Source organism: Struthio camelus, chromosome 2, assembly GCF_040807025.1.
Source record: "Struthio camelus isolate bStrCam1 chromosome 2, bStrCam1.hap1, whole genome shotgun sequence".
Taxonomy (NCBI): domain Eukaryota; kingdom Metazoa; phylum Chordata; class Aves; order Struthioniformes; family Struthionidae; genus Struthio; species Struthio camelus.
The window spans coordinates 77,902,088-77,927,191 of NC_090943.1; the positions used below are offsets into that span (position 1 = coordinate 77,902,088).

The 25,104-nt window shown below is 37.5% G+C and overlaps 2 protein-coding genes across 17 annotated transcripts in view; one reads left to right on the top strand and one right to left on the bottom strand.

Moving 5' to 3' along the window:
- LOC104145135 (zona pellucida-binding protein 2-like) overlaps window positions 1–25,104 on the top strand; it is a 46,430-nt gene that overhangs the window by 10,091 nt on the left and 11,235 nt on the right. For 3 of the 14 annotated variants that reach the window (XM_068931298.1, XM_068931299.1, XM_068931302.1), the window contains exons 5-10: window positions 2,684–2,902; window positions 5,515–5,591; window positions 7,204–7,366; window positions 10,827–10,988; window positions 11,630–11,702; window positions 14,074–15,236. In XM_068931298.1, the coding sequence (XP_068787399.1) occupies window positions 2,684–2,902; window positions 5,515–5,591; window positions 7,204–7,366; window positions 10,827–10,988; window positions 11,630–11,702; window positions 14,074–14,416 (1,037 nt within the window). In that variant the 3' untranslated portion in view covers window positions 14,417–15,236. Of the gene's footprint in view, window positions 1–2,683; window positions 2,903–5,514; window positions 5,592–7,203; window positions 7,367–10,826; window positions 10,989–11,629; window positions 11,703–11,808; window positions 11,894–14,073; window positions 15,292–17,081; window positions 17,199–22,170; window positions 24,395–25,104 lie in introns of those variants that run through there. The other 11 variants (XM_068931306.1, XM_068931304.1, XR_011138947.1 and 8 more) reach the window with 10 other exon arrangements.
- Window positions 17,489–25,104, bottom strand: part of RECK (reversion inducing cysteine rich protein with kazal motifs) — a 79,678-nt gene continuing 72,062 nt past the window's right edge. For all 3 annotated transcript variants that reach the window (XM_068931296.1, XM_068931297.1, XM_068931295.1), the window contains 3 exons: window positions 24,367–24,440; window positions 21,661–21,816; window positions 17,489–19,553 (listed from right to left, as the gene is read on the bottom strand). In XM_068931296.1, coding sequence (XP_068787397.1) covers window positions 19,338–19,553; window positions 21,661–21,816; window positions 24,367–24,440 — 446 coding nt within the window. In that variant the 3' untranslated portion in view covers window positions 17,489–19,337. The remainder of the gene's footprint in view (window positions 19,554–21,660; window positions 21,817–24,366; window positions 24,441–25,104) is intronic.

Below are 25,104 nucleotides of genomic sequence, written 5' to 3' on the forward strand. Positions count from 1 at the left end.
TGCTAAGTAGTGAAGTTAAAGGTGTTCCCATATTAGAAGCATATGCACCTTTTTCACCCCTGAGGTCCTTGATATCAAGTGTGCTTCTCAAAAGCATTCAAAAGTGACATACCAGTCCATCTACTACAGAATTATATTCTTGGGACAGTTCTGAATACTTTATGAAGGGCATCTATAGGAAAAAGTAAATTTATATAAAACAAGAGAGCCTTATCAAGCCTATACAGGCTTGATCTTGAGAATAAAATGGAACAAGAGATAGAGCTGGAAGATGTAGAAAATAGCTAGCTTTTAAAAGAATTAAACAAGAATCCAAATATGGTCCCTTTCCTTCCGAATTAAAAGCAGCTCAAATAGTAATTAAAATTATGCTGTGATGCCACCTACTGGATTTCTGAAGAGGACACAGCCCTGGCCACTGTATTTAATCTATCATTTATTTTTAATAGTAGGGTTGAGGTTCTGTTTTAAAACCACAAGAGCATGATCTGCTCCTCAATTTACCAAAATACCTCTTTCCAAGACTGTGCCTAAGTATTTCTGTATTTAATTCCAAAAAAGTTATATTCCTTCTTAGGAATTTTAGTTTGGTGGCTCTAGGAAATACAGATCTGTGTCAAAAACCTCATACAATTTGTGTACTGCTCTCAGTTCCTGTTGCAGTCCATGGAATTTGAAAGTATTAAGCATTTCTTAAAGGACATGCTAATTAAGCATTATTAAGCTTATTAATAATAAGCATAATGCTTAATAATAATAATAAGCATAATGCTTATTAAGCATTTCTTAATCTTATCCCAGATCCAGGTGGCTATATCCAGAGTTTTACTACATTTTTAAAATGCACTATAAATGCGGAGACCAGCAAAATGTTTAGCATGTATAGCGAAATTTTTCCAACTACTCAAAGCTGGAAAATGTATCCTTGGAAAACTGGGATTTAATTAAAAGTCCATCACCATATGCATTAAAGCTTTATTAAAGATAAACAGCAGCTGCACATACATATGCTTGGAATAAGTGTTTGCACTGTGGTCTGGTGTGAAACATCTACTCTGCTGTACAAAATTAAAAAGCAGAGTATCGCTGAATGATATAATTGCTACATACATGCTGTTAATCCCTTTATCTTAATCTGGATCAGTACATGTCTGAGGTAAAACACTGATGTACAAAGGAAATCCAGATTAACTACTCAGTTTTGGAAATTTTATTATAGCATTGAGAACAAATATTGAATAGTTAGTTCATTTCCAAAGATTTTCCCAGGGATATTAACTCAATTATATTATTAGTGTAGGTGTCTCCTATTTTATTTTTTTACTTGTTGAATGTGCTTCTTCTAACTGTAAAACAGAAAATAAATACAAGGTATAATGAATAATGGTTTACATGATCAAAGCAAGAAGAGTCACAGTAATGGTAACATTTTGTGCTTCAGGTAGTACGTCTGTACCACACATAGTCTTGATGCAATAACAATGTTGTGACAAGCTCAGAGAGAATTTCTGAATCTCTGACCCTTTCCCATATTCCTGTTGTTTGCCTGTGAAGTTTTTTTAAACACGTGCCAAGAGAAACTTCTCTCCATGAACATGAGATGCATATTACCAGATTGCAATTACACCCTTGCATATTTTTGAGTACTCTTAAGCTTGGACAAAAATCATTGCTAGAATAACCAAGTGCATCCTAATTATGATTACCACTGTGGAGGAAATATAGCATGCGTTGTTCATTAGATCAGCAAGGGTAGCTCTCATCTGACTAGACAGGCATTCCTAGAATGCATTATTTCTCATCCTACATCCGATGAATCACCCTAAAAACCCTTATTTCTCTCCATGGGCTAGACAGGAAACATAGGTAGCTCTTTCAGCCATAGACATCTTTGGTTTGAACATCTAGAAGGTACATAGGTTAACCCAACTTCAAAGTTCATTTCAGATTTGCAAAATTGCAGCAGTTATGAAAGAAAAGTAAGATGGCAAAATAATGGGATAATGGAATTCTGTAATGTATAACCAAGATTATGTTAGCTCTTTTGGCATCATGGCTAGCCTAGTAGACTCGTAACTTAGCTCCCTGGCATATTCCCTGATTGACCTGCCCTGATAGTTGTTACTGCTGCAAATTTTTGCGGTTGTTAATCAAAGCTGCTTCTCTCTTCCTCTTCCCAGAAGAATCTGGAGGTCTGCCTGCTTGAGCTTGCGGGTGATGGTGTATCACAATCATCACACATTAAGAAAGGAAATTGGGTTATTTCCATCTCTTCCACTAGCCTTCTTAATAAACGTTCTGCTATATAGTTTCCTTTCTCCTCAGTTTCTCCCATAGTAACCTTCTGAAGCTAGAAAGACAGTATTTCATAAGTCATACATTCAGTGATATAACTACAGTATAGAAACCATAATTTCACAGAATTTCATTCAAGAACTAAACATAGGTGAGATTGTGATTGGAGTGCTTTGAGTCGCATCTCTATTTACCCTGTTACTTCCCTAGTGGGCATTAGTTGTGAAATAACGAAAACAAACTATGTACTACATAGAACAAGAGAGTAGGTATCCAAGTCACTGTGATAGCATACTCTTAAGTATACCCTGAATAGCTAACTGGGTTGAGGTAAATACTGGATGAGAAAGAGTTTAGATAGCCAAGGGAACTTTCTTTTTTTTTACAGTGTATCATAAGCCAGGGAAGAGCCTACATCTGGCATCAGAATTCAAAACAGGAAGTTGTGAAACCAGTGCAGTTGTTTCCTTTGAAAAAAAACTGTTAGAAGACTTGAAGAAATTAATTCATGACCTGCAGTGTGGAATTCAGCAGTGGAATGTGCAGTGCCATGCAGCCACAGATACAACAGCAATGCTAACACGCAAACTTACATTCCACTTTGTAGGTAAGATAGATATTTTTCTTCTAATTTTTCACATTACTTCCATCGGGGACAGAAAAAGAGCTGCCTGCTGCGGTAATAAAGCATTTATATACACGCTCCCAGTTAAAAATTTAGAGTTCATATTCTGAGTTCTTTGGGCATATCCAATTTTTACAATGTAATCAGGCTAGTTAACTCCTGTAAGTTAAAGCAATAGAGAACACAGTTGTATTTTCAGAGCGCGCCATCTCTGCTAAAGGTGAAATCAAAAACTTATTGCTGTTTTTAAAGATAAGTTTTTCTAAATTGCCATAAAAATCACACGGCCGAAGTTTCTTGTAATTCTGAAGTTTGTATAAGAGAGGTTAGTTTGTACTGGCAAGTAAATGTACAGTGATAGCTACTGCAGTGAAAATGGGCTAATAGGAAAAAAACAAGAAGAGCTGGAAACAATAGCAGGGGCTATGTGATGACAGAGATTGTGGAAAGCTTCCAAGAATATGGAAAAAGAGACATTAATCCACTTTCATATTCTTAAAATGACCATAATCTTTATGTAATAAAATGTCAGACCAAACTGATTTCTGTCACCAACCCTATGGAGCCAAACTTTTCCAACTGTTTCTGTAGTCTCTACTGTGCTATGACAAAACCCGCAGGAAAAAAGAAGAGTAATTAGGAGACATGGTATATCGTCTACCTTTATCTAGTCCTAACTGCATAATTCTAGGTTAATCATAATCTGAAGGAATAATCAGCAACTCTTGCAGGTAAGATTTTTGTTTTAGGGAGAAAAATAACACTCTAGAAAATTCAGTTGCAAAAAGCTTTGTAAATACTAAGTGAAGACTCTGTGGTAGTATCCCACAAAGCAAAAGTCAAATTAGGCACACTGAAGCTTATGAAACAAAGGGCTATTCTTGTGTTTTAACAGTACCCTTTTAAACAGTGCCCAGATATGTCTGTAATACACGATCTCACTGTGCTTTTCAATTTTATTAAACCGTAGCAATCTAAACGTACTGTTCTTCTGTTTCACAGAGAAGGCCACATCTAATAGTTTTTTAATTGGCTTACGTACGCTATTCTAGCCAGCACTATACTGATGTGACCTTAAGCCCAGACACTGACAGTTTTCATGCTGACACCTCCGCAGGATGCTACTATTGATAAAACCTGTGAAGCGCAGCCCAAGAATTAAGGATCCATGATGTCTTAAACCATACTAAAAGCATTCAGAGCTCAAAGACACACGATCCTCCACATTGCTTGGCAAAATTAAAACCTAAGTTACTTTGTCTTCATAACTATTCTTATCTGACAGCTAAACTGAGTTAAAATACATTCTTTAGTTTTGAAATGTATACTTGCATTTCTTACACTTTCTTCTTTGACTCACCTGGTCTTGTGTGAGCTCTTAAAGCTGTGGTTCATTGATACTGTAGGTCCAGCATTAGGATTCAGAGTAGCACTTGAGAAAACATTACAGCCATAAAATACTAAATGCTGATCCAGAGCTTACATTGCCAGTTCAAATTGGTAAAAAAGAAAAAGCCCACCAGCTGACAGATTAACAACACATGCTCAGAGCATGTGCTTATGACAGAGCAGATAGCATTTGTTCTCCTGCAGACAGCATAAAAGCTAGACAGCCTAAATACTGCATCTTGTCTTCTGGCCAAATCAGGAGAACGTAGTCATGTGCCTATTTCTGATCTGGATTATGCGAGTAGTCAGCTGAGCTGGGTAGCATGTGGCTCCATAGTTAATGGTAATAGAACCAGCCTCATTGGCAGCAGCTCAATTTCTGCAAGGAATTACTGGCTGCAAATATTAAGCTTACTCTCTTATGTTAGAGGAACTGAACTTCTGTTGGCTACTTTTTTTTCTACTTTATAGAAGGGTGTTAGCTCTTACCTGATCAATGTAAGCACTTGCAGCTGGTACTCAGAAGGTGCTCTTATGACCCTGCACTGGAAGAACAGTAGGTTGCTAGCTCAGAGAAAAATGAGCCACCAGTGAGGGATGCATTTTAGAATGCAGCGCTCAGCGGTAGGATTTAGAGATACCTTTTAACCTTTTTCCAAACTGCAGAACGTGTCAGAACTTAGAGCCAGACAACACCGTATATAAATTACCTAGCAAATAAAACAGCGTCCATGCTGCATCCTTGATTGCCATTTTTATTTGAAATCCAAAGTTACAGTAGTAACCTGAAATATTCAAACTTATCTTGGAGTGTTAATTTCCCTCCCGTGTTCTCTTTCAGATATGATGTGTATGTAAATATATTTAAAACAGAATTTCAGTTTTCTACTTGAATGCTCATACTGAGTAAGCTGTCATTTTTTCCTAAGGTAATTTTTTTTTCATCAGCAGGCAGGAGAGCAAATAGACTTCTTGCCATGTAGTGTGTTTGCCTATTGCATATAGCCATGTAATATGGTCTCTGTTCACACACAGGTGGGGAAATGGAAAAAACACTTAGAGGACTGAACAGAATGTGCAAACCATTTGATGATCTATTTCTCATTTTAAATTTTTTGAAGTAGAAATTGTTTCTTAGTGTAGCAGCCCCTGTTATCTGTCTTAATGTGTATATTAACTGAAGATCTCTTCTGGTTAATTTTCAGTTTTTCCCTTTGCACTGGCATTTACAGATCCCTGTGAAAGTTCAGACTGTGAAAATTCCTCCAACTGTATCAAAAAGGTGCAACTATTCATTAATAATATGAAAATACATTTGAAATGTGATCCATGTTTACATTTCTGTCCTCATGTCATTGTATTAAAAGCCTATATAGTTAAGGAACTCTGCATGCAAGAATAAATGTGATTGATAGAGAACCATATTGCCATTGCAACCAGAAATAATAACACTTCAGAGATCTGTGAATTTGTTGTGCAGACCTATTTATTCTTACATCGTATCCTTTTTTTCTTGAGTAAACCCCAAATGTAGGAGAATTTTCAATTTTCAAGCACCATTACAGTTGGCTTTAAGAGATGCACTGTTTAGATTCAGCAGGAACACTAATAACTGAATAGGCATGGAGATGGAGCCAGTATTGCTTTTATAGCACTGACTTCTCAGATTATCTTGAAGGTCTGTTGCTGACTCTTTCTCTGTAAACTACTAGCTCTTCTGCATGCCTCTCCTCCAGCCCCTAAATCATGTTGGTGGCCTCCACTGGGACTCTCTTTAGTATGTCACTTGTCTTTCTTGCACTGCAGAGCTCAATAGTGGACAATACTGCAGTCTTACAAATGCCAAGCAGAAGAGAAGAGTCACTTCCTTCAGCCTGCTGGCTACACACTTACTAGTATAGCCCAGTATGCAGTTTCCTTCTTTGTCAAAAGGGCCCAGTGCTGACTTATGTTCAACTTGTCCACTGGGACTACCCCCCCCCCCAGATATTTTAGTGTCAAGCTGCTTTCTACCCAGTGGGCACTCAGCCTGTGTAGCTCCATGTGTGCCACGCAGAACTAAACCACTGCCAAAGTGAGCCACATCTTCTATGACGTTCTCCCCCAGTATTTATATTCGTCGCATGTCAACTGGTACCTGGTTACTTTCATCTGAAAGTGAAAAGCGGAGCATATTCTCAGCTCTTCATCTAAGGCATCTCAGATGATTTCACACAAAGTTTTGAAAATATACCCACTGATGTCATTTTTCAGCTTACAGTTAATGACCTCCATTTCCTGTGTAAGCTTTGCCTCAAACTAACCAGGCCAATTATCCATGCACATTCATAAATCTGAAAGCCAGTCCAAATGTAGTCTTGAGTTTATGTTGGTCCAACTGAGCATACTAGTAAATTAAATTCTAGCCCAATGCATGCGAGAGAATAGGATTATATACCAGTACAAACACAATAGGGAAACCAGTGACAGTGGAACATGGAATAATGCAGGGGACACTGAATAGGTCTCTTACAGCCTCCTTGTGTCAGAGGCTGATATTATTCATCCACAACCTTTAAAGATCATCATATATTCTTAAAAGGCTGTTTTTATTCCATGTTACAGTTTCACTGGGTTTAGTTGTCACTTTGCTGCAAGTCCAGGAATAGCTTCCCTACTGCTTCCTGTGCTGTTCCAAGAAAGTGGCAACGCACATTCCTCAGCAAGGTGACAAAAGGTATCCATGAGATGAAAGCCACGTCTGCTCCCTTACAGGTCTCTTCTTCCCTCTTTTCACCCACCTCCTGCAGAGTTTGCCTCTCTTCCTGTTCCAATAGTCATGCCGGCCTTTCATGGCTCTGTCTGTCCTGCTGCTGTGTCATTGTTGGAATCACTGTCGTTGGTTTCTCTTTTAGGCCTATACCAGGATTCAGCAATTTCTGAGAGTCCTAAGATCACACTATCACAGTCAACAGATGCATTATATTCCTGGAAGCCTTACAGGTTTGAATATAGACCACTGCAAACCAGGATTTGGTAAAAATATTACCAGTAGTTCAATATGCACAGGATGTTGCAGTAAGTGTTAAGAATTTGTTTCCAAAAAGATACCTAATTACTGTTGTTGGGAGAAAATATGTTCCTCCTGGTTTGCAAATGGAAAGCGTCCTGACTGTTAGCATGATGTTTTAATGCTGTAAACTGCAATGAAGCACATAACAAACTTTTCATCCTAAGATACTTAAAATACCCCCAAGATATTTGAAAATTAGGTAACAAACACAGTTTAGGTAACACGTGTTAAGACCCTTGCACAGATAGGGCAAGCTGTATCTCATATATATATATATATATATATATATTTCATTAATACAAACCCTGTAGAGATTGTTGTCCATCACACAACCAGCAGTTATTTTGACATGAATTGTTTTATGTCTACTGGGAAGTTTCAAGTATGGCCATATATTTTTATGCTGCTGAAGCCTAAAACTAACTCGCTGAGGAAAAAGAAAGAGTGCATTCCAGTTTGATTCTAAGCAGGCCAAAAAGAGCACATTCCACATGCATCCAAAGAATGTATCTTGATGAAATTATTTCTACCTTGACAATAGTGACATTTGAGTGGTGTCACTTCAGTGTGAATAACCACCCAACAAATTCATGGTCAAGTGGACCTGTCAGCTGGAACTATGTGGTACAGTACTTACTAGTGTGAAAAGCAGGACCCCAATACCCACCACACACTCAGTCAAGCTACAGTTCTTTCCCATAGTACTGTGAGAGAGCTCGTCTGTCCTGAGCATACAGATTACCAGCACTTTTGTGTTCTAACTTGTGTCCACATTGCACAGAGGATAGACGTTCAGACCCTGGGAAAGAAGGAGGTGATCTTTCATTCATAGTGCAGGAGAGGCCAGTCAGACTGGAGGAAAAGCATCAGCTTAGGTGTAGAATGCTGATTACTCCCTCTGTTACAGCTGTGGAAAGTTTTGTGCCGAAAAAGGAAAGGTAGATAAAACAATATATTCACCTAAATAAAAAATAAGAAATGCCAAGGAATGGAAAAATTAAAACTTTTGAAGCTGTGATCCTATTGAGGGTTGAAGCTGTGCAGAAAAGCAAATGGAAAACATAGTCCTGAGGAACTTCCTTGTCAGGAGTGGAATGGAACTGTGGTCATGTGTTAACATATAGAAGTTGCACTATTGCCCTGACTGGTTGAAAGGAAAAATACAGTACAGGATTGTTAAGTTAAAAAGGTTGGATTCTTTGCTAAACTAGATTGTTGGTATCAACCAACTGCTGATATTACTAAAGCTCTAAGTTTGATAAGAATGTAAATGAGTAAAGAAACATTTAAAGAATTCAACTCTATGGCTAAAAATGCTTGGGAAATCAATATGTAAATTAGAGGCAGTTAAAGTGTGCTTAGAATAAATGCATAACAAAAATCTTTAAGGGCACAGCTCATTAGAGGTTTCTCTAAGCAGTGTTTTATTTACCCTCTTCCTCAGTCCTGCAAAACTGTGTTGAATGTGAACAAGGGAACAGCTTGAAGCCTTGGTGCAAAACAACTGCTATGACTCTAGTAATGGAAGAACGTTAACTTTGCCCAATGAGTTCTGCTGAAATAGAGCTGTACTTCTTGCGGGAATTTTATAGCAACCGGTGGGAAATGAACCTGATAAGAGACAGTGGTAAAAATTTGGCCTTATCTAAGTTTAAATTTAATGTGACAGTCAAGAAGGCCTCTGGGGAAATTAAGAATGCTGCTATTGCATGATCCCCAGAAAAGCTGTGCAGGCAGGCAAACACACATACCCGTTATTCAGCAGAAACTAATCTTTCTTAGAGTTTTGGAAATCAACAGAAAAAAAATGTCAGCAGTCTTTCCTCACAAGGGTCAGCTGCAATGCAGGGAACTCACTGAAGCATGTTTTGTAACACATCTTGGAAAATTTAGCACGCTTTTTTTTTTTTTTTTTTTTTTTTTTTTGCAAACATGAGTCTGGCACTTTTTCTGCCTTCCAGCACTTCTTGTTTTTTCAGAACAGTTTATGTGATCATGTTTCAACCCTGGACGGTTCTCAGCTAGTCTGTAGCCCTGACAATGATTCTAAGGTCTGGTAACCCACAAGTGTGGGGAAACAGCACATATGACGTAGACGGTCCCTCTCAGGCCTGTGTTCCTATGCAACGTGTACTTATTCCTAGAATGAATGTTCTTCCACTGTCTAGCTCTGCTAAGAATGGCACAGAAAATATAAACGAATTTGTAATGTTTATACTATCAAAAAATTCTGTGCTTTTATCAGTCTTTCCTACAGCACTGAAATACATTATCCGTGACAATTATATAAACAGAAGTTTACAAAAAGATCAGATAGAAGAGGATGATGTCAACAGAGGCAAAAAAACCCCCCATGATTCAAAATTTTAAAATGCTCTTAGAAACATTCCCTTCCCTCCAGTCGTATTTTGTACCCAGCCCACAGTTTCTTATCACTGAAGGAATCTGAGCTTTTGAAATTAGCAGCTTGAGCTTCTTGCTGATTATAATTGAGCATGCAATATGCAAGATCTGTATGCAAGTTGGTTTGCTGAAACATATAATTGGCAAAAGCATTTCCTTAAAAGGTGACAAGTAAAATTAATTATTTTATCTTTTATAAAAGGCAGAAGAAGGTTAATATTACTATGCTTGGCTTTTCTTTCTATAAACGTAAAGGATTACTCGTCTGCTGTTTTCTAAAGAGCGTGCTGTCAACAGTTAACATTATGACTCTGCTACCTAACTAATTGGGAGCGAAACTGATTTTTCTTAAGCCTGTTTAAAAGTCTTTGAGTTATCATTTTAGAAAACGCGACTTAACCTAACATGCTGGAGATTGTAAACTGCCATTTCTTCAAAATAAGCATAAGACCTCTGTCTCTGCTGTTGTCATCGTCTTCCACTTAATACAACAACAGCAAAACTCCACAATTTGTATGCACTATTTATTCATAAAGACAGTCATAAAAGAACAAAACATACTGTATTTCTTTAAGAGCACTATCATCTCATTAATATGCAGGTTCATCCACCCGACACCCTTCCTCCTCAACTGAATGTAGCGAAGTTTTAGAATCAGCCTTCAAGACCCTGGAAATCAACTTTGTTTTAAAAGTCCAAATTATTATCCAACATTATCCAACAATTAAAAGTCAGGACCTAAAATTCTTTCTTGAAGTGCTTTCTTGAAGTTTTTATTTACTTATGCAGGAGATTCAGTGAATTTCCTAAAATAAGAACTGAGTAAAAAGTGACTACAAATTTCTGCATTTTGCACCAAATATAGACAATTCATACCAGAGTGTTTGATCCAAGAATCTTTTGCTATAGCGAGTGTTACTCTACTTATGTCACTAGAATTACAGTAGTGCAGTCCCAATTTAGTAAGCACAAAATCAGGTCTATAATCAGTATCATTTCAATTTTTTAAGTCTATATTTTATTATATTTTTCCTCTTAACAGTGGTTTTCTTTTTCTTATAGTAACATGCCCACCTGGTAGATTTAGTGCTGACTACAATACTGTATGTACGCTCTGCGCACCTGGATCTTACAATGAAAAATATGGGCAAACTGCATGTGAAAGCTGTCCAAAGCAACATACTAGTGATAGAAGAGGATCCAAAACTGCAAGTGACTGTCAAAGTAAGTTATACAATAATAATAAAAAGAGACTGCGTTGGCAATGATCGGAGTAGCTTAAATCCTACTGAAGTAATCATTTTTTTACTATTTTTATCGTGAAAGGATAGAATCATTATAGGAAGGATTTTTATCATAAAGGATAGAATCATGAAAGGATTGCGAGGTATATTTAGGGTTTTGCCACAGTCGTGGAACACAGATTTTTGCAGGTAATCACAATCCATTTCTATGCTTAGACCTACTTCCTTTTGATCCTATGCCATTATATGGCATGTACTCATGGGCAAAAAAAAGTGTGAAGCAGATATGAAAACCAGCACAATCAGAATAGTGATTTGCACATGCTTATTACCAGGAAGGACCGTAAAAGATGGATCGTGATAGGAAAAAAAAACAACTCTCTGATCTCTAAACAACAAGGGGAATAAGCAAAGCCCAAAAGTGAAACTATGGGGTTAAAAGCACAAATACTTCCCAGTTAGATTTCCAAAAGTTACTGTGACTGTTTGAGTCCTTTTCTCTGCTTGTTGGTGCTGAGTAGCAGCATATCTGTGGTCTTTGACACCCCTAGCCAAGGGAAACCGGAGAAGTACGCAGGCTCTACTTTCTGTGACTTGCTACAATCTCTCTGTCTTTTTCAGGAACTCTGCCAATCTGGATAGTTTTCTTGATTATCCCCACTGGAGTCATCCTTGTCCTACTGATCTCTTGGGTGTAAGTATTTATTTATTTGTGGCATTTTTTTAAACTGTATATAATACAACTGTTATGCACATTTATAATTTTATATTATTATTTCTGTATACTGTAATACTAACAGCTAGGATGCCTGTGCATCTCCTTCACTGACAAAATATGAAAGGAACCTTCCCAAGTGACTCTGACATTGGACAATGTCAGGCAAGAGCACACAAACCAACAGCTTTTGTAAGGTTTTATTTATTTATTTATTTATTTTGCATCCAGTACATGCTGGTGCTTTGTAATTGTATTACAGACTGAAAAACACAGCCTGTGGTGGACTGAATGGGAGAATGCTACTGTAATTCAGATCTTTGTCTCAATATACCCCCTCCTTCAGTAGAGGATATGCCAAGCTTACTAAGAATAGCAGTCTGTGTCTTATTTGAATCCAGAATTCAAATATATTTTGTGTCAGAATAAATTTGAAGAACTGTATTTTAAATTTTTAAATTTCAAACTAGTCTCTGCAACAGCTGAAACAATCTTCGTTCTTGGTTTCAAATTCTGTTTACTCACTAAAAGTTCATCACAACTAACATACTTGAAACAAAAAACACAGTTTGACTTCTTTTTAGTGAAAGGTTTGTAGGCAGATGAGCTGTCTGTGACTATCTAGTCATTCAGGAAACCCATGACATTTTAACAATGAGACAGATGACAGTAACTAAGATGTTTTTTCCCCTGGTTCTCTCCTCGCAAAGGAGAGATGCTTCTCAGCAGGGCACTTTTTAATGACAGATCAGAGCCCTGGGAGTAAGGTCCCCTCCGTTCAGGCACAAATAAAGAGCATAAGTCTTTAATTCATCTTCTAAAAAAATCTTTAAAGAACAGCTAAATAAGGAGAGGTCCTGCACAACAGACTTAAAAAAACACCTGACAGAGTGGACTGAATGAAGATTAAACACTTTTAGACAGAAAGTTTTAGTTACCAAATATCTTCTTCATTCTGGTGCACAGCATCTCTCGTTATTCATCAGTTCTTCAATGATTTTTTAAAATATATTTCTTATAGTAGCTTCAAGGTTTCAGCACTTTTGCTGTGATGAGAATGAATACGGAACAAGGGATGGATGTATTTAACATGCTTAAGTGTATATAAAAGGTTTTGAATTGCTCAATTTAGGCCACAAAGCAGCATTAAAAACTTGAAAAAAGACAGAAGAATCTTTTTCCAGGGATTATTTGGAAGTGTAAAGTGATTCTTTCCTCGTGACAGCAGTGTGTTGTTCTCCAAGCTGTCTTTAAAGGTAGAAAATCGAAAACTGATGAAAAGCATTAATTACTGGCTGTAAACCATGAAGAGTCTCTCTCAGAGAGCTCTAATACCACCTGGTGCTTGATTCTCTAGATGTGCCCTCCGATCAGGTAGTTAAACACTTTGATGAGATCCTTCCTGAGCCATCTCATCCTGATGCTAAAAAAATCCCAGCTCTCGCAGCCTCTCCTCCTAGGTCAGCTGCTCTGCTCTCTCCATCATTTACTGGCCCCCCAGTGAGAGCTGGACTCACTGCAGTGTGTCCATGTCTGTCTTGTATTGGGCAGCCCAGAACTGAGCACCACACTGCAGATGCGGTCTCAATACAGGGGCAGGATCACCTTCCTCGACCTGCTGGCACTGCTCTTCCTGATATAGCCCAGGGCACGTTGCTGGCTCCTGGTCCACCTGGCGTCTACCACGACCTCCCCATCCCCAGGGCCATTTCTGCAAAGCTGCTTTCCAGCCAAATCAGCCCCCAGTCCAACAGGGAGATATCGCAGAATTTGGTACTTCAGTCGTTAGCTCAGGAACCGTTTATGCCATAGAGGGGGATTTTTTTTTCCTTTGTTCTTGTTTTCCTAGATGGTGTAAGCTATGGTAGTAGTAGCCTTCATCCCAACAAAAATTGCTAGACATAGGCTTTATGCTCTAAAGTGGCTCATAACTCAGGAGAGCAACTTTGTAGGTGGGTTCTGCTGGAGAAAAAAAAAAAAATCTTCTCTGCAGTGTGCCCAAAAGTCCTTTAGCAGAAGAGGATGAGACCGAGAGTCTGTCTGATAGTGGGCACTGTGAGATAGACAGATATGCATATATATCTGTGTAAATATATGTATATATATATTTACTGCTGCTGCTACAGTCCAAAAATGGATTAAAAAGTAAATTTATACACTAAACAGTAGTAACACCCCCTACTGTCAGAGCAGGCACCAGTGCAGAATCACAGACCAGTGGGCTGAAGAGCAGTTTGAAACATGCAGCATAAGCACTGGTGAGAAGATCATGAACCTAAAGAAAGCCTTTGCAGCAAACCTGTTTTTTTTAATGTCCTAAACCCCTAATTAGAGCTTTCTGACCCTCCAGGATTATTCAGCCGTGCTGTAGAAGGCGGCTAGCAGCCCAATACATAGAAGCAGAATCAGAACTGAAAACCAAATTGAAAACCTTTGCAAATATTGCAACTGTTGCTGAGATTCGGGCACAAAGGAGGAAACTGAGGAGCCCTGCCAAATACGACAGAAAGCATTTGCGAAAAAACAAGTGTGGCTGTTTACAGGAAGAATCTAGAGGATTATTAAGTAATGTCACGCTTACAGAAACATCAACACCCTTTGGCTCAGATCACTCTCATAACTGCACTTGGCCAAATGAAGCAGAAACCAGTTTTGAGGAAGACAGATCAGAGAATAGATGGGGAGAAGAATAAATGTATTCTGTTTTAAAAAGTGGGTCTCATTATTGGACATTTGTTAATATAATGAGTTAGAAAGTTTGTTTAGAGGTTCAAAGAATATATAATAGTATGGTTCTGATCATCTATTGGAAAACTTAAGGTTAAAAGATCTCTCTTTACATACATGATGCTAGTGTCACTGCATTGTGTCTTGCATTGTCAAGAAAGGCTATCTTATTATCCTTTATGTTCTAAGCACTGCAGAAAAAAAATTAACAAGAGCTTTTACTTTTTCAATATTTTACTATTGCCCTTCGGGTAAGTCTCCTTCAAAATATCTAACATGAATCTGTTTTTGACCATGTCTTTGTTCCTCTTGAAGACGGCGAGTTCAACAGGCAGTTCAGTTTTGTAGCAGTGATGTGCTAAATCCAGATGTGCTTAAAATATTCCAAACGGTTTCTAAATATACGTAGCCAGTACTTTGAAATAACGGGCAATGTAAAGCTTTTATTTTTTTCCCTACTATCACTGTAGAGTTTAAGTAGAAGGTAAATAATATATTGATCATAACAGTTGATGTTATGTTATGCCTGCAAAAGGATATTTTATCTTTCATGATTTAGATGAAAATTATATCCAAGTGGAGAGTATTAAAATATATTCTAAAAGCCTTAATACATGTATTGTGAAAAAGACTGTCTAAAGTGGGAAACATTAGTTATTTTATGTATCATTTTGAAAAAGTGATAAAATTAAATGAATGCTAGCAATGTTCATACGATAAAATCTAAAAATGATTCAATAAGTCAACATTTTCAAAGTACTGCAGCTAAAACTAGATCTTTAATGCACATACATCTAGATTTTTCCATCTAGCAGTGTACGTGTTAAACATATTAAAATTCAGAAAGTTCTTGGTCTACTTGATGTTTCGGCAATCGTCAAAGTAATCACCTACCATACTGATCATACATGATCCGCCTCAAATAATGCACATGTTAATAGCATTGAATCGGTATGGAACTGATCAGCTTCAAATGTGATAATAGGAGACTTTAGCTCCATGACATAAATCACCAAATATGAGGCCCCCATTTACAATTTCAATGCTAACAAAAGTGTACCATTTTTACTGTAGTGTGATAGGACACAGAAACCTGCTAGGACTTGGAAACGTTTTTGTCTGCTTTGAAACTCATTTTCTTATGCATTGGGCTCTGCAAGAACTTGTAACTAAGAGAGGAGCAGGAGAAAGAGCCCAAAACAAGCGGTTGACTCCATACATTCACCCGGAAGGCCGAACGCCTTAAGTGGTAGGTGGAGCCACTCTTAGGAATTACAGCTGCAACCTGCATTCAGTCCACATGAATAGCTGGAGCTACTGCTCTTATATATATATATTGGTTTGTATACAAACACCAGCTGTTCAAAGAATATGTTGGAACCTGAATTCAAGTCTAGCAGAACAGTGGCAAATAAATGAACCCCAATAAGAAAAAAAAGTAGCATTTGAAACAAAAGTCTAACTCATTTGACTAGAGGAAATAGTTCTATAGTCCAAACATCTATTATGGACATCTAGGCCACAGTTTTGCAAAGGACTACCCACACCTCAGTTTGCTCTCAGTAAATACTCCCAGGACTTCCTAGAAATAGTGACATTATTGAAAAAGAAGTTTTGAAATATGCTTGAAGTGTGAAAGAAAGACCTAGAAAAGCATCATAAAGCTCAGTGTGGATGCATAAACAATGCGTTACTTTTCGATCAAGATACATACATGCAAAACTCCAATTTATGACATTAGGTAAAGTAGCATAGAACTAGAACATGAATGAAGAGCGAGCTATTATCCTCTCTGAAAAATCAGAAATCTCAACTCCTACTGGCACCAAAACTCAACAGAAATGTAAGCCAGGAATCCCTTGCTCTGTCTTACTTGCTTTGATATTTGCTTCTTGGATTATCCACTCCTAAGGGCATACAAAAAGCCTGTGCTGGTGCCCTTCCCTTGCTGCCACTCTGTTGAGAAGAGCCAAATTAAACAGAACGGAAACAGAACTGAAGCATCTCCCTCTAGAGCCTACTGTTGACATTAACTCTAGCTTTCTACAGAGAAGAAAATAGTGTTTTGTAAGTGTGTCAGCTGGGTCACGTTATTAAAGCAACAGAAAGAATCTTGTGCTTCTTTGAAGTGCCCTTGTGCCGCCTCCAGTCTTTCTTAAGCCAACCCAGATTTTCACTCGGATGGTGACAGAACGTCATTAGCCCTTAGTTGGAAAGCTCTTCACAAACCCGTATCAAATTTCTCTCCCTTGCGTTCCAACTTCATAGTAAAATTGGACTCTGTTTCTTCCATCTTTTCTCCTAGTTCCTTTGAATTCAAAACTGATAAATGGTTTCTTCATTCTTGTGAAGGTGTCACAGGGCTTGTGAAAACCTAGAAAATATTTAAGTAGTTTTGTTCATCCAATAAAAAGAGCCTAAGCCCTGTATGCTTCTGCTGCTGGACTTGTGTTCAAGAATTTAGGATAATCATCTCATTGGTTCTGCATATATTTAATATAGCCATTCACAATCTTCAAGGGGGGATTTGACATAATCCCTCAAGGATCTTCACTGTTTTCTTGTCCAGCAAGTGCTGAACATTCACATATGACTGCAAAAAGCTCTATGATTAAATTCTGCTTTTTCCAGATTCTTAATTCATCATCTGAGTCAAAGGAACATGTTTTTGCATGATCTTTCATTGACTAAAATCTTCATGGCTATATAAGAACAGAAGTACCCCGATACCTTCTGTTCCACAAAAAGGTATGTTTTCAAGGTCTCCACTTTCTGTTTGTTCACGCTATTTTTCTAATGTGGCATATATATACTTAAAACATTTAAATTCCCCACATTATAGTAAGCAGCAGATTGTTTCAGCAAAACATTAAGCAAGCCAACAGTCTCAACGTTAAAAAGATGCTTGTTTACAATTTGGAAAAAATAAGGAATTCAATAAATCTTCTCAGTTGCTGGCAGTTTCTAGGGACAAGTCCAAACAATTTAAGTTCAAAAAACATTTCAAGTGCATTATACTCTTGTGTCCAAGTTTCTTATGAATACATGGAAGAAATCTCGGAAACAGATTTATTATCAACATATTCAACAAGTAATTTGTATTTCACGATTACATGCATCAGTCTTCCTGGAGATATTTGGTGAGAACACTTGCAAAGATCAGCTGCATCTGTACTCATCGACCATAAGTAGACAGAAACACAGAGAGTAGAACAGCACTTAGAATATAAAACTGAATGCTCTTCACTCACCAAGAGACACCACCACCACAATACGCGTGCTTAGAGAAGCACCTGAAGGAGGTTTCAGAGAAACACGCCCCTGGGGTGGTTTGCAGGGAGAGACATCGAGCCCCACCGTTTGCTCGGGAGGAGGCTGAGCCTTAGAGCTCAGGGACAAAATAAGATATTAATTCTATCCGTAACCTTTGTGCAGATTTCCAGCAGATGGTGACAGAAGTCTCTTGCAAATCAAAATTGTGGATGACTATAACCATACAAAGAGGCACCCATAAAACTATCTAGAACAGTCTTCTATAGTTAATTGAGTCTGACACTCGTGGCACAAATTTATATGCATATGGCATTACCCAAAGATTTGGATAAAAAACCAAAACATAAAGAGCCCTGAAATTTATTTTGTTTGGCAATATTTAACTATATAAGTCACAGAAGCAGGCAATTGCAGTTAGTTCCAAGTGTTGTATTGGAAACAAAAAAAAAAAAAAAAAAAAGAAAAATGTACACTGTACTGCAGAGAGAATTTTATAAAGTTACAGACATCTATGTATAAGGATACAAGACCAAAAAAGTTTTTTTATTAAAATAAAAAGCTTTAATACCTTTGCATTGAAAAGAATTAGCAGAAAATAATTGCTACAGACATGCTACAGTAACATATATGTTCAAAAAGTTTTCAGTGCTTTCTTTCATAGTTCAGCATTTTGGCAAAAATAAGTTTTTCCTGTATATACTTCAAAAGTTGGCTATCATAATACTGATATAAAATACTTCATGTAGACTAAGGTCAGGTGCATAAAATACAATAAGTAATAAAACATACTGTTCATATAAACATTTAAACATATTTAAAGAATAAATTTCATTAGATAACATGCAAATACTGCAGTATTTAAAATGGCACTTAAATATACTGAGATTCTTTATAATTTTGCATCCAATAAGAGATTCTGAAATGTACAAAACTATAAAAAATGAATGAATTTCTTCACTGAAGTAAGGTACTGGTATAGAGCTTGATTGTCATTTTACAACCATTGAGCCCAATGTCCTGCAAATCTTCACTAGTCCCAGTAAAGATATTTACCCAAGGGTGGTTTACTGAAATGGGCCCAAGGCTGTTAAGTTTTCTTCATAATAAAATATGAAAGTATATTTACATGAGAATAAACTCTTAAATTTTTGGTAAAGTAATTAAGTAGCAGCAATTTGTTTCTTCCACAAATGATGTTTAAAATAGGTGCATGCTTTTCATTTTCATCGATATTCATCTGAATAATACAAAATTAACATTTTTTAGTAAACTCAATACACTATTTGTTCATTGCTGAAAAAACCTGTAACATCCTTTCCTTGCAAAAATCATAAATCCATAATGTCTTCCAGACTCTTCCAGACTATTTTTACGGTTATAAGGTCAATGGAAAACAATTTAATTGTGCTTAAACAAACATCTGAGTAGTGATGAATAAAAGAATCGTCTTTCGCATTATTCCAAATACTCTTAGTCCTTCACTGAAAGATATTAGTACATCAGATTTTCTGGAATCTGACATATTTCTGTTTCCTGGTTCAGTGAAGAGATTGACACTTCTGAATGTCCTTCACAATATAAAAAACGCAATACTTATGCACATTTTCTAAGCAGTTATGTATAATATATTAATGTTGACAAGGTGAATAAAAGGCTTATGATCAGGAAGTGCAGGACAGGCTCCACTTTAAGAGAAGGAGAAGAAATGCTGAATGAAACTTGTACTTGAGATGCGATTAGAGCTGACAGTGGCACGTGAGATGCTAGTGTTGGACTGTCCGAATTTATCAGTGACTCTATCTTTTCCGCTTCTTTATTGCAGGCCTCAATCTAGGAAAAAAAGTTACTATTACTTCTCTTCTTACCATGTAAAATGCTAATGAAAGAAATGTTACTAGATAGGAAAATTTAGGAAGTAATATCTGAATTATTCCAGTCAGCATGTAAGATTTACATCAGTGTTTTGGAGTAATACTTAAAAACCACTGAAACTCTTATTATAGGGTTTGGTACTATGAAAACTTACTGTCAAAGCCCTGAGCAGTAGCAAAAGGAAAAGAAGGAAGCGCCATCCAAATTATCACGGATGATGTGTTTTGAATGTTGACGCTAAAAAGCTCACAGTAAATTATAACTAGAAATGAGTATCTCTAAAACTGAGGATTTCCTCCCTGATTGACGAAAATACTGCCTTGAGATCTGCAGAAAATCAGGATTTTCTGCTTACTCGGATTTTTCTTCCAAATCAGGGAAAATTCATTTATTTTATGGAAAGGAATAGAAGAATGGAAATAGGAAAACCTGAGCAAATACTAATAATATGTCTTTTTTCCCCCTCCATAAACCTGTAGACTTGAGGATAATTACGAATTTATGTTAGAAAATCCAGTTTGCCACCTCAACTTGTACTACATTCCAGGAATCAGTTTCGCATTAAGCCTCTTTACAGCTCTGGAAGGTGTCTCTGGTGCAGGTTTTTTAACTGGCCAGACTTAATATCTGGAGCCTTGAAAGTGAGGAACTTGCAATTCTGTAAGAGCAGCAGCTCCCCGGGGCTCCCTTCACACGGACGGAGTCCTCCCCTTCCCAGGAGGCCGGCAGGACCTGCTGCAGGCTGGGCGAGAGCTGATCAGGTTGGCAGGGCTCAAGACCTCATGTCCTACGTCCTGGAAACATGTTGGGCTATTGCTGCTAAAGGAGGAGATGTAACTTGGAGATCAGTTGGATATAACCGGGTTGCTCCAGTAGTAGGGGAAAGCAAACAAATGTTGTAGCTACTGGAGAAAGGACTGCCCTACTTTGATGCTGCAACTTGCAAAATTTATGGCAGTGATGCTATCAATTCCTGTTATACTAGCTCTCTATATATATCTAGACATACACACACACATCTACTATGTGTAGCCCATCTCTGAAGTAATACTGAGTATGCAAAATTAGACTGTAGAAATAAAAAGGAAATGGGAAGCAGCTTTTAATATAAACCAAACAACAAGGAAATGAAACTGCCTGAATTCTGTTTGTATTGTAAAGGGATAAGAGAGAAACTGTGGGCATGCTTTCTCTTTTTCCTTTTCTAAAATAAAGGATTTAGCTTTGAAAGTAGTGAGCATCAAGAGACAAGTTAATAGAATGAACCACTCAGAGCACCTAATCCCCAAAGGGACTTTATTATAAAATGCCATCAGCGGGGCAAAACAAGACTATCAGAAAAAAACTATAAAATGGCAAGGAATTGTTTTCTTTTTAAGAGGAAGATTTCCTCCTTGGTCTTGCACTGCCTTTACAAGCAGAAACTAAAAATGAAGCAAGAGCTTCAGGAGAAAAAAAACGCAGTACATAGCCAAAACCTTGGTTTTATTGCTCTGAAACACTGCTAGGAAAATAAGATTAAAACTTTGACCTGTATTTATTGATTTATGTTTAGAGTTGAGTACTGTCAGCTTTATATGCTCATTTGCTAGCATGAACTAGCTAAAACACTTCCTTTTTAAGATCACAACAGTGTCCTTCAATAATGTATTTATGTCATTCAATAATATATTTATATTCATCAGCTTACATTTGCTGTGATTTTAGCCACAGAAAGTTGAAGGTTCATTCATTTTAAAACTAAAATGATACTGTTCTGTCATTGGCATTAGCTATTCCATTTGTGATTGTTTGTCTTTGTTCTGCCCTGTGGGCTCCTTCAGCTCATCCCTCTAATTTCCCACATTAAAAGCCTCTTACCAAAAGAGCAGGATTTTCAAAACACATCCCACCTTCCATAATACTAGTTATTGGATCCAAGTCACTAGAGAAACCCCAGTGTACTCAGCACACAGCAAAATACCCAATTTTACTGTTTTTAATATAGCATTTTTAAAGTGAAATGTAGACGCATGGAAACAAAGTATATCCACGCTGGGTAAATAAAATAATAATAAACCCTTACCTGCAATGGTTTGGGGTTCTGATCCACAGGAATGATGAGAATCACAATTTCAGATTCTATACTTAAGTATCCAAACACATCACACTGTGGCACTGAAACATGCAGGCGGATTTTTTCAAGTATGTCAAGTACAGTTATTGGCTTTTTATTTGTTACCTGGAAGAAAACAAAGAACTTCACAGATCATGTGATGTTAGGCAAAATTACATTTCTCCTCTTCAGTTTTAACAACTTGATTACATGCTAGTTAATTTGCTTTAACTGTTAAACTAGTCAACACTAAACTATAGCAAGCAAATGTGAAAGGAAGAGAGGAAAAAAAATGAAATGACTTCTTAAATTAATTTATCATGGCTTTGATATGGGTTGCCCCCCGCCAAGGTTGGTATGCGTATCTATCATGCACCTCAGAATAACCTAACGGGTTGTGTGTCACGGCTGCTTGTACTCCCATGCTGGGAAACAACAGGTAGAGCAACCTACCAACTGGCCCTGGTTCTCCCATTACAGAATCCAAATGTTCCAGGAATGACCAGAAATGAACAAGTCATGGGCTTTGTGAAGACACACATACGTCTACATGCACGAACATGTGACATTTCAAGAGCACCGTCCAACTGCCAGGTAAATAAATTTTTCTCTTACAATTCTTGTCGCTGTGTCTGACAAACAATAAATTGATGTAGATACTCAGTCATTTTTAAGGATTTCCACACAGCCATACGAAGAGAAGAGCGTTAGTAGAGATAGGTGTTGCACTCAGTATAGCTTTGTGAGTCCAACTGAGGTGAGAAGTGCCAGTTCTTCATATGGAAGCTGAAAACCCTACTTGGATCCTAGTTGAACAAGCACCTATTCAGCCTGGGGGAATCTCTAAGCAAGGTATTCAAAAATACAACAGGCAATAACACATTCCCGTAATGCCTGTCTCTCATCTGATACTGCCTGACATTGCATTCTGTTGCCATATGCTAAAAATGGCCTTGAGGGAACTCTGAAGGATACAGACCATTCAAATGTATAAACTAAGTCATTATTATGAGTAATGAGTATGAGTAAAAACACGGTAAATGAATCACTTGATTACTGGTGAAATCTAACTATCGCTTGACAAGGTGGGATCCAAGTGGATACATTCCCATTGCAGAATCTTGCATAAAGGAAAGACTCCTATCGGTTGTAGAAATTTGTCTCCTCAATCTTTCTGGCTTACTTAGTTATTTGTTAAGAAAACAGTTTTTATTAGAGAGTAACAGGAAACAGGATGCCAGCGTGTCTGATGAGGGCCTTTTCTGCACTTTGCAGCCACAGTAAAGTCCCACAAACGATAAAAAACACATTATGACAGGTACTTTAGTACTGAGAAAAAGAAACCTGAAATAGAAGCAGCAGAAAAGCAAGCAGAATATACGTTGGCAGCCTCCCTTCTTTTTCACAGCCACATGACATAAGCCCGAAACTGAGAAGCTGTAGAGGTCACCCTGTCCTCGATACCTTTCGAGATGACAACTGTAAGACATTCCAGGATGCAGTCACGATGTGACCGGTGGACAAAAAAGGCAAACAAAGCAGGGCACACATCCACAAACTCTCAAGAGGAAATCATTAGTAGGACATGAATCTGCAGTGCACCTTTGAGAAGACGAAGGCCAACTACATACTGGGCTGCAACAGCAGGAACCTAGCCAGCAGGAATCGATTATTGCCCTTTTATTTAGAGCCCCCAAGGCCACATCTGAAGTACTGTGTTCAGTACAAGAGAGACACTGAAAACTGGAGAGAGTCCAGCAGAGTTCAGGTTACCTCTACTTCTAAATGTATAGATAGGTTAAAGTGATTTTGTACTGTTTTGGGGAAATTTTCTTTCTTTCTTTCTTCCTCTTTTTTTTTTTTTTTTTTAAAAGAAAACCATGTGCAGACACATACATAAATTCTTGTGTTTCACTAAGCACGACTGTCGCGCTGCTGCGTGCTGCTGGGATGTGGTGGCAGAGGCACCACTGTTCCGTTCCATGCACTGCAGCAGCACAGCAGCGGCCAAGAAAGCAGCGCAATCCTTGCATGCACCACACGGGAAAGCTCGGCCAAGAATGCTGTGTTCAATGACGGACAATGAATATGAGAAAAGCGATCATAAACTGGAGGTTTTCAAGGAGCCGCGATATGGGATGAGGCCATCTAACTTACAGAGAAGTTAAATTCAAAAACAGTTTAGCTGAAGAGCGACAAGAAACAAGAGTAACGATCTAGCTGAAACTGAAGAGCGTAAACAATCCAATTTGCGCATAGGGCAACATCAGAATTAAGTTACCTACGTTAGAAAAGAGTAAGTGAGCAGAATAATCTTGCCAGAAAGGCCATAAATAACAAATATTAATTCAATTCTGAACACATTATTACTACCACGTAATACCTATTCCCTTAGCATTTGTCTTTACTGTTGCAAATCGTTTAAATAACTCCTTCAAACTTGACTGTGCTTGTTTGGGTCTACTCGCATTCTGTTTTGTTTTGCACTGTAATTCAATTTTTATACCTGAATATCAAGAAATAAAGGAGAGTGCAAACTCCGTAGAGAAAAACAAACTGATCACATAGTCTATAGAAAAAATAACTGGTTTATAATATGTTAACTTCTCAGGGGAATATACAGTGACTTGACTTCTCCATGGACCATTTAACACAAGCAACGATTAAACTGTTTACCCGTGCAAAAGTATCCAGCTTGTCTTTGTCATATAAGATCCTCAGCATTCCAGCACACAGTGGGCAGCAGGCACCTGTGTGATTTAAAAAAATCCCAGAAATTAAAAAAAAAAAAAATTCTTTTTACTTTAACTAAAATAGCAAATGAAAATAGCAAATCAGTATACCAGAGCAAAGTAAATCTTTCAAAATGACAGCAGAATTGCACAATTTCTAACTTTTTTCATGTTTAAAACATTGACAATGCAAAACCAGTCACCTTTTGGCAGGCACTTACTACTCTCAATGTGAAGCAACAAGATAAATTTCCAGTTATTTAAATATGATACATTACTGGAGGCTGAAAGCACAGGCACATAGTATGTTAGAAGGCAAGGTACTACATGCATGCGTGCATGTGGCAACTAGAGACATGGGGAATTTCAAAAGCTAAATAGCCAGCCAATATAAATCAATATAAATATGACACTGCAAATGTTCATTTATGCAGTTATGTCATTTTGGAACTCAGTATTTTTATATGGTAAGGAGAGAAAAACAGCCTATCTGACAGATTCTTGTTTCACACAGAAGCACGTTGTATTTCCCCTACTGCTTCCCCTCAACGTCTTAGAAACCAAAGGGCTGATATTTCAACTTTTTGCCCCGGTTGTATGTTTAATTCACACCCGCTTGACTTATTGTAAATAATTCACATTCATACGAAGACATTTACAATACTAAATATAATACCAGAGC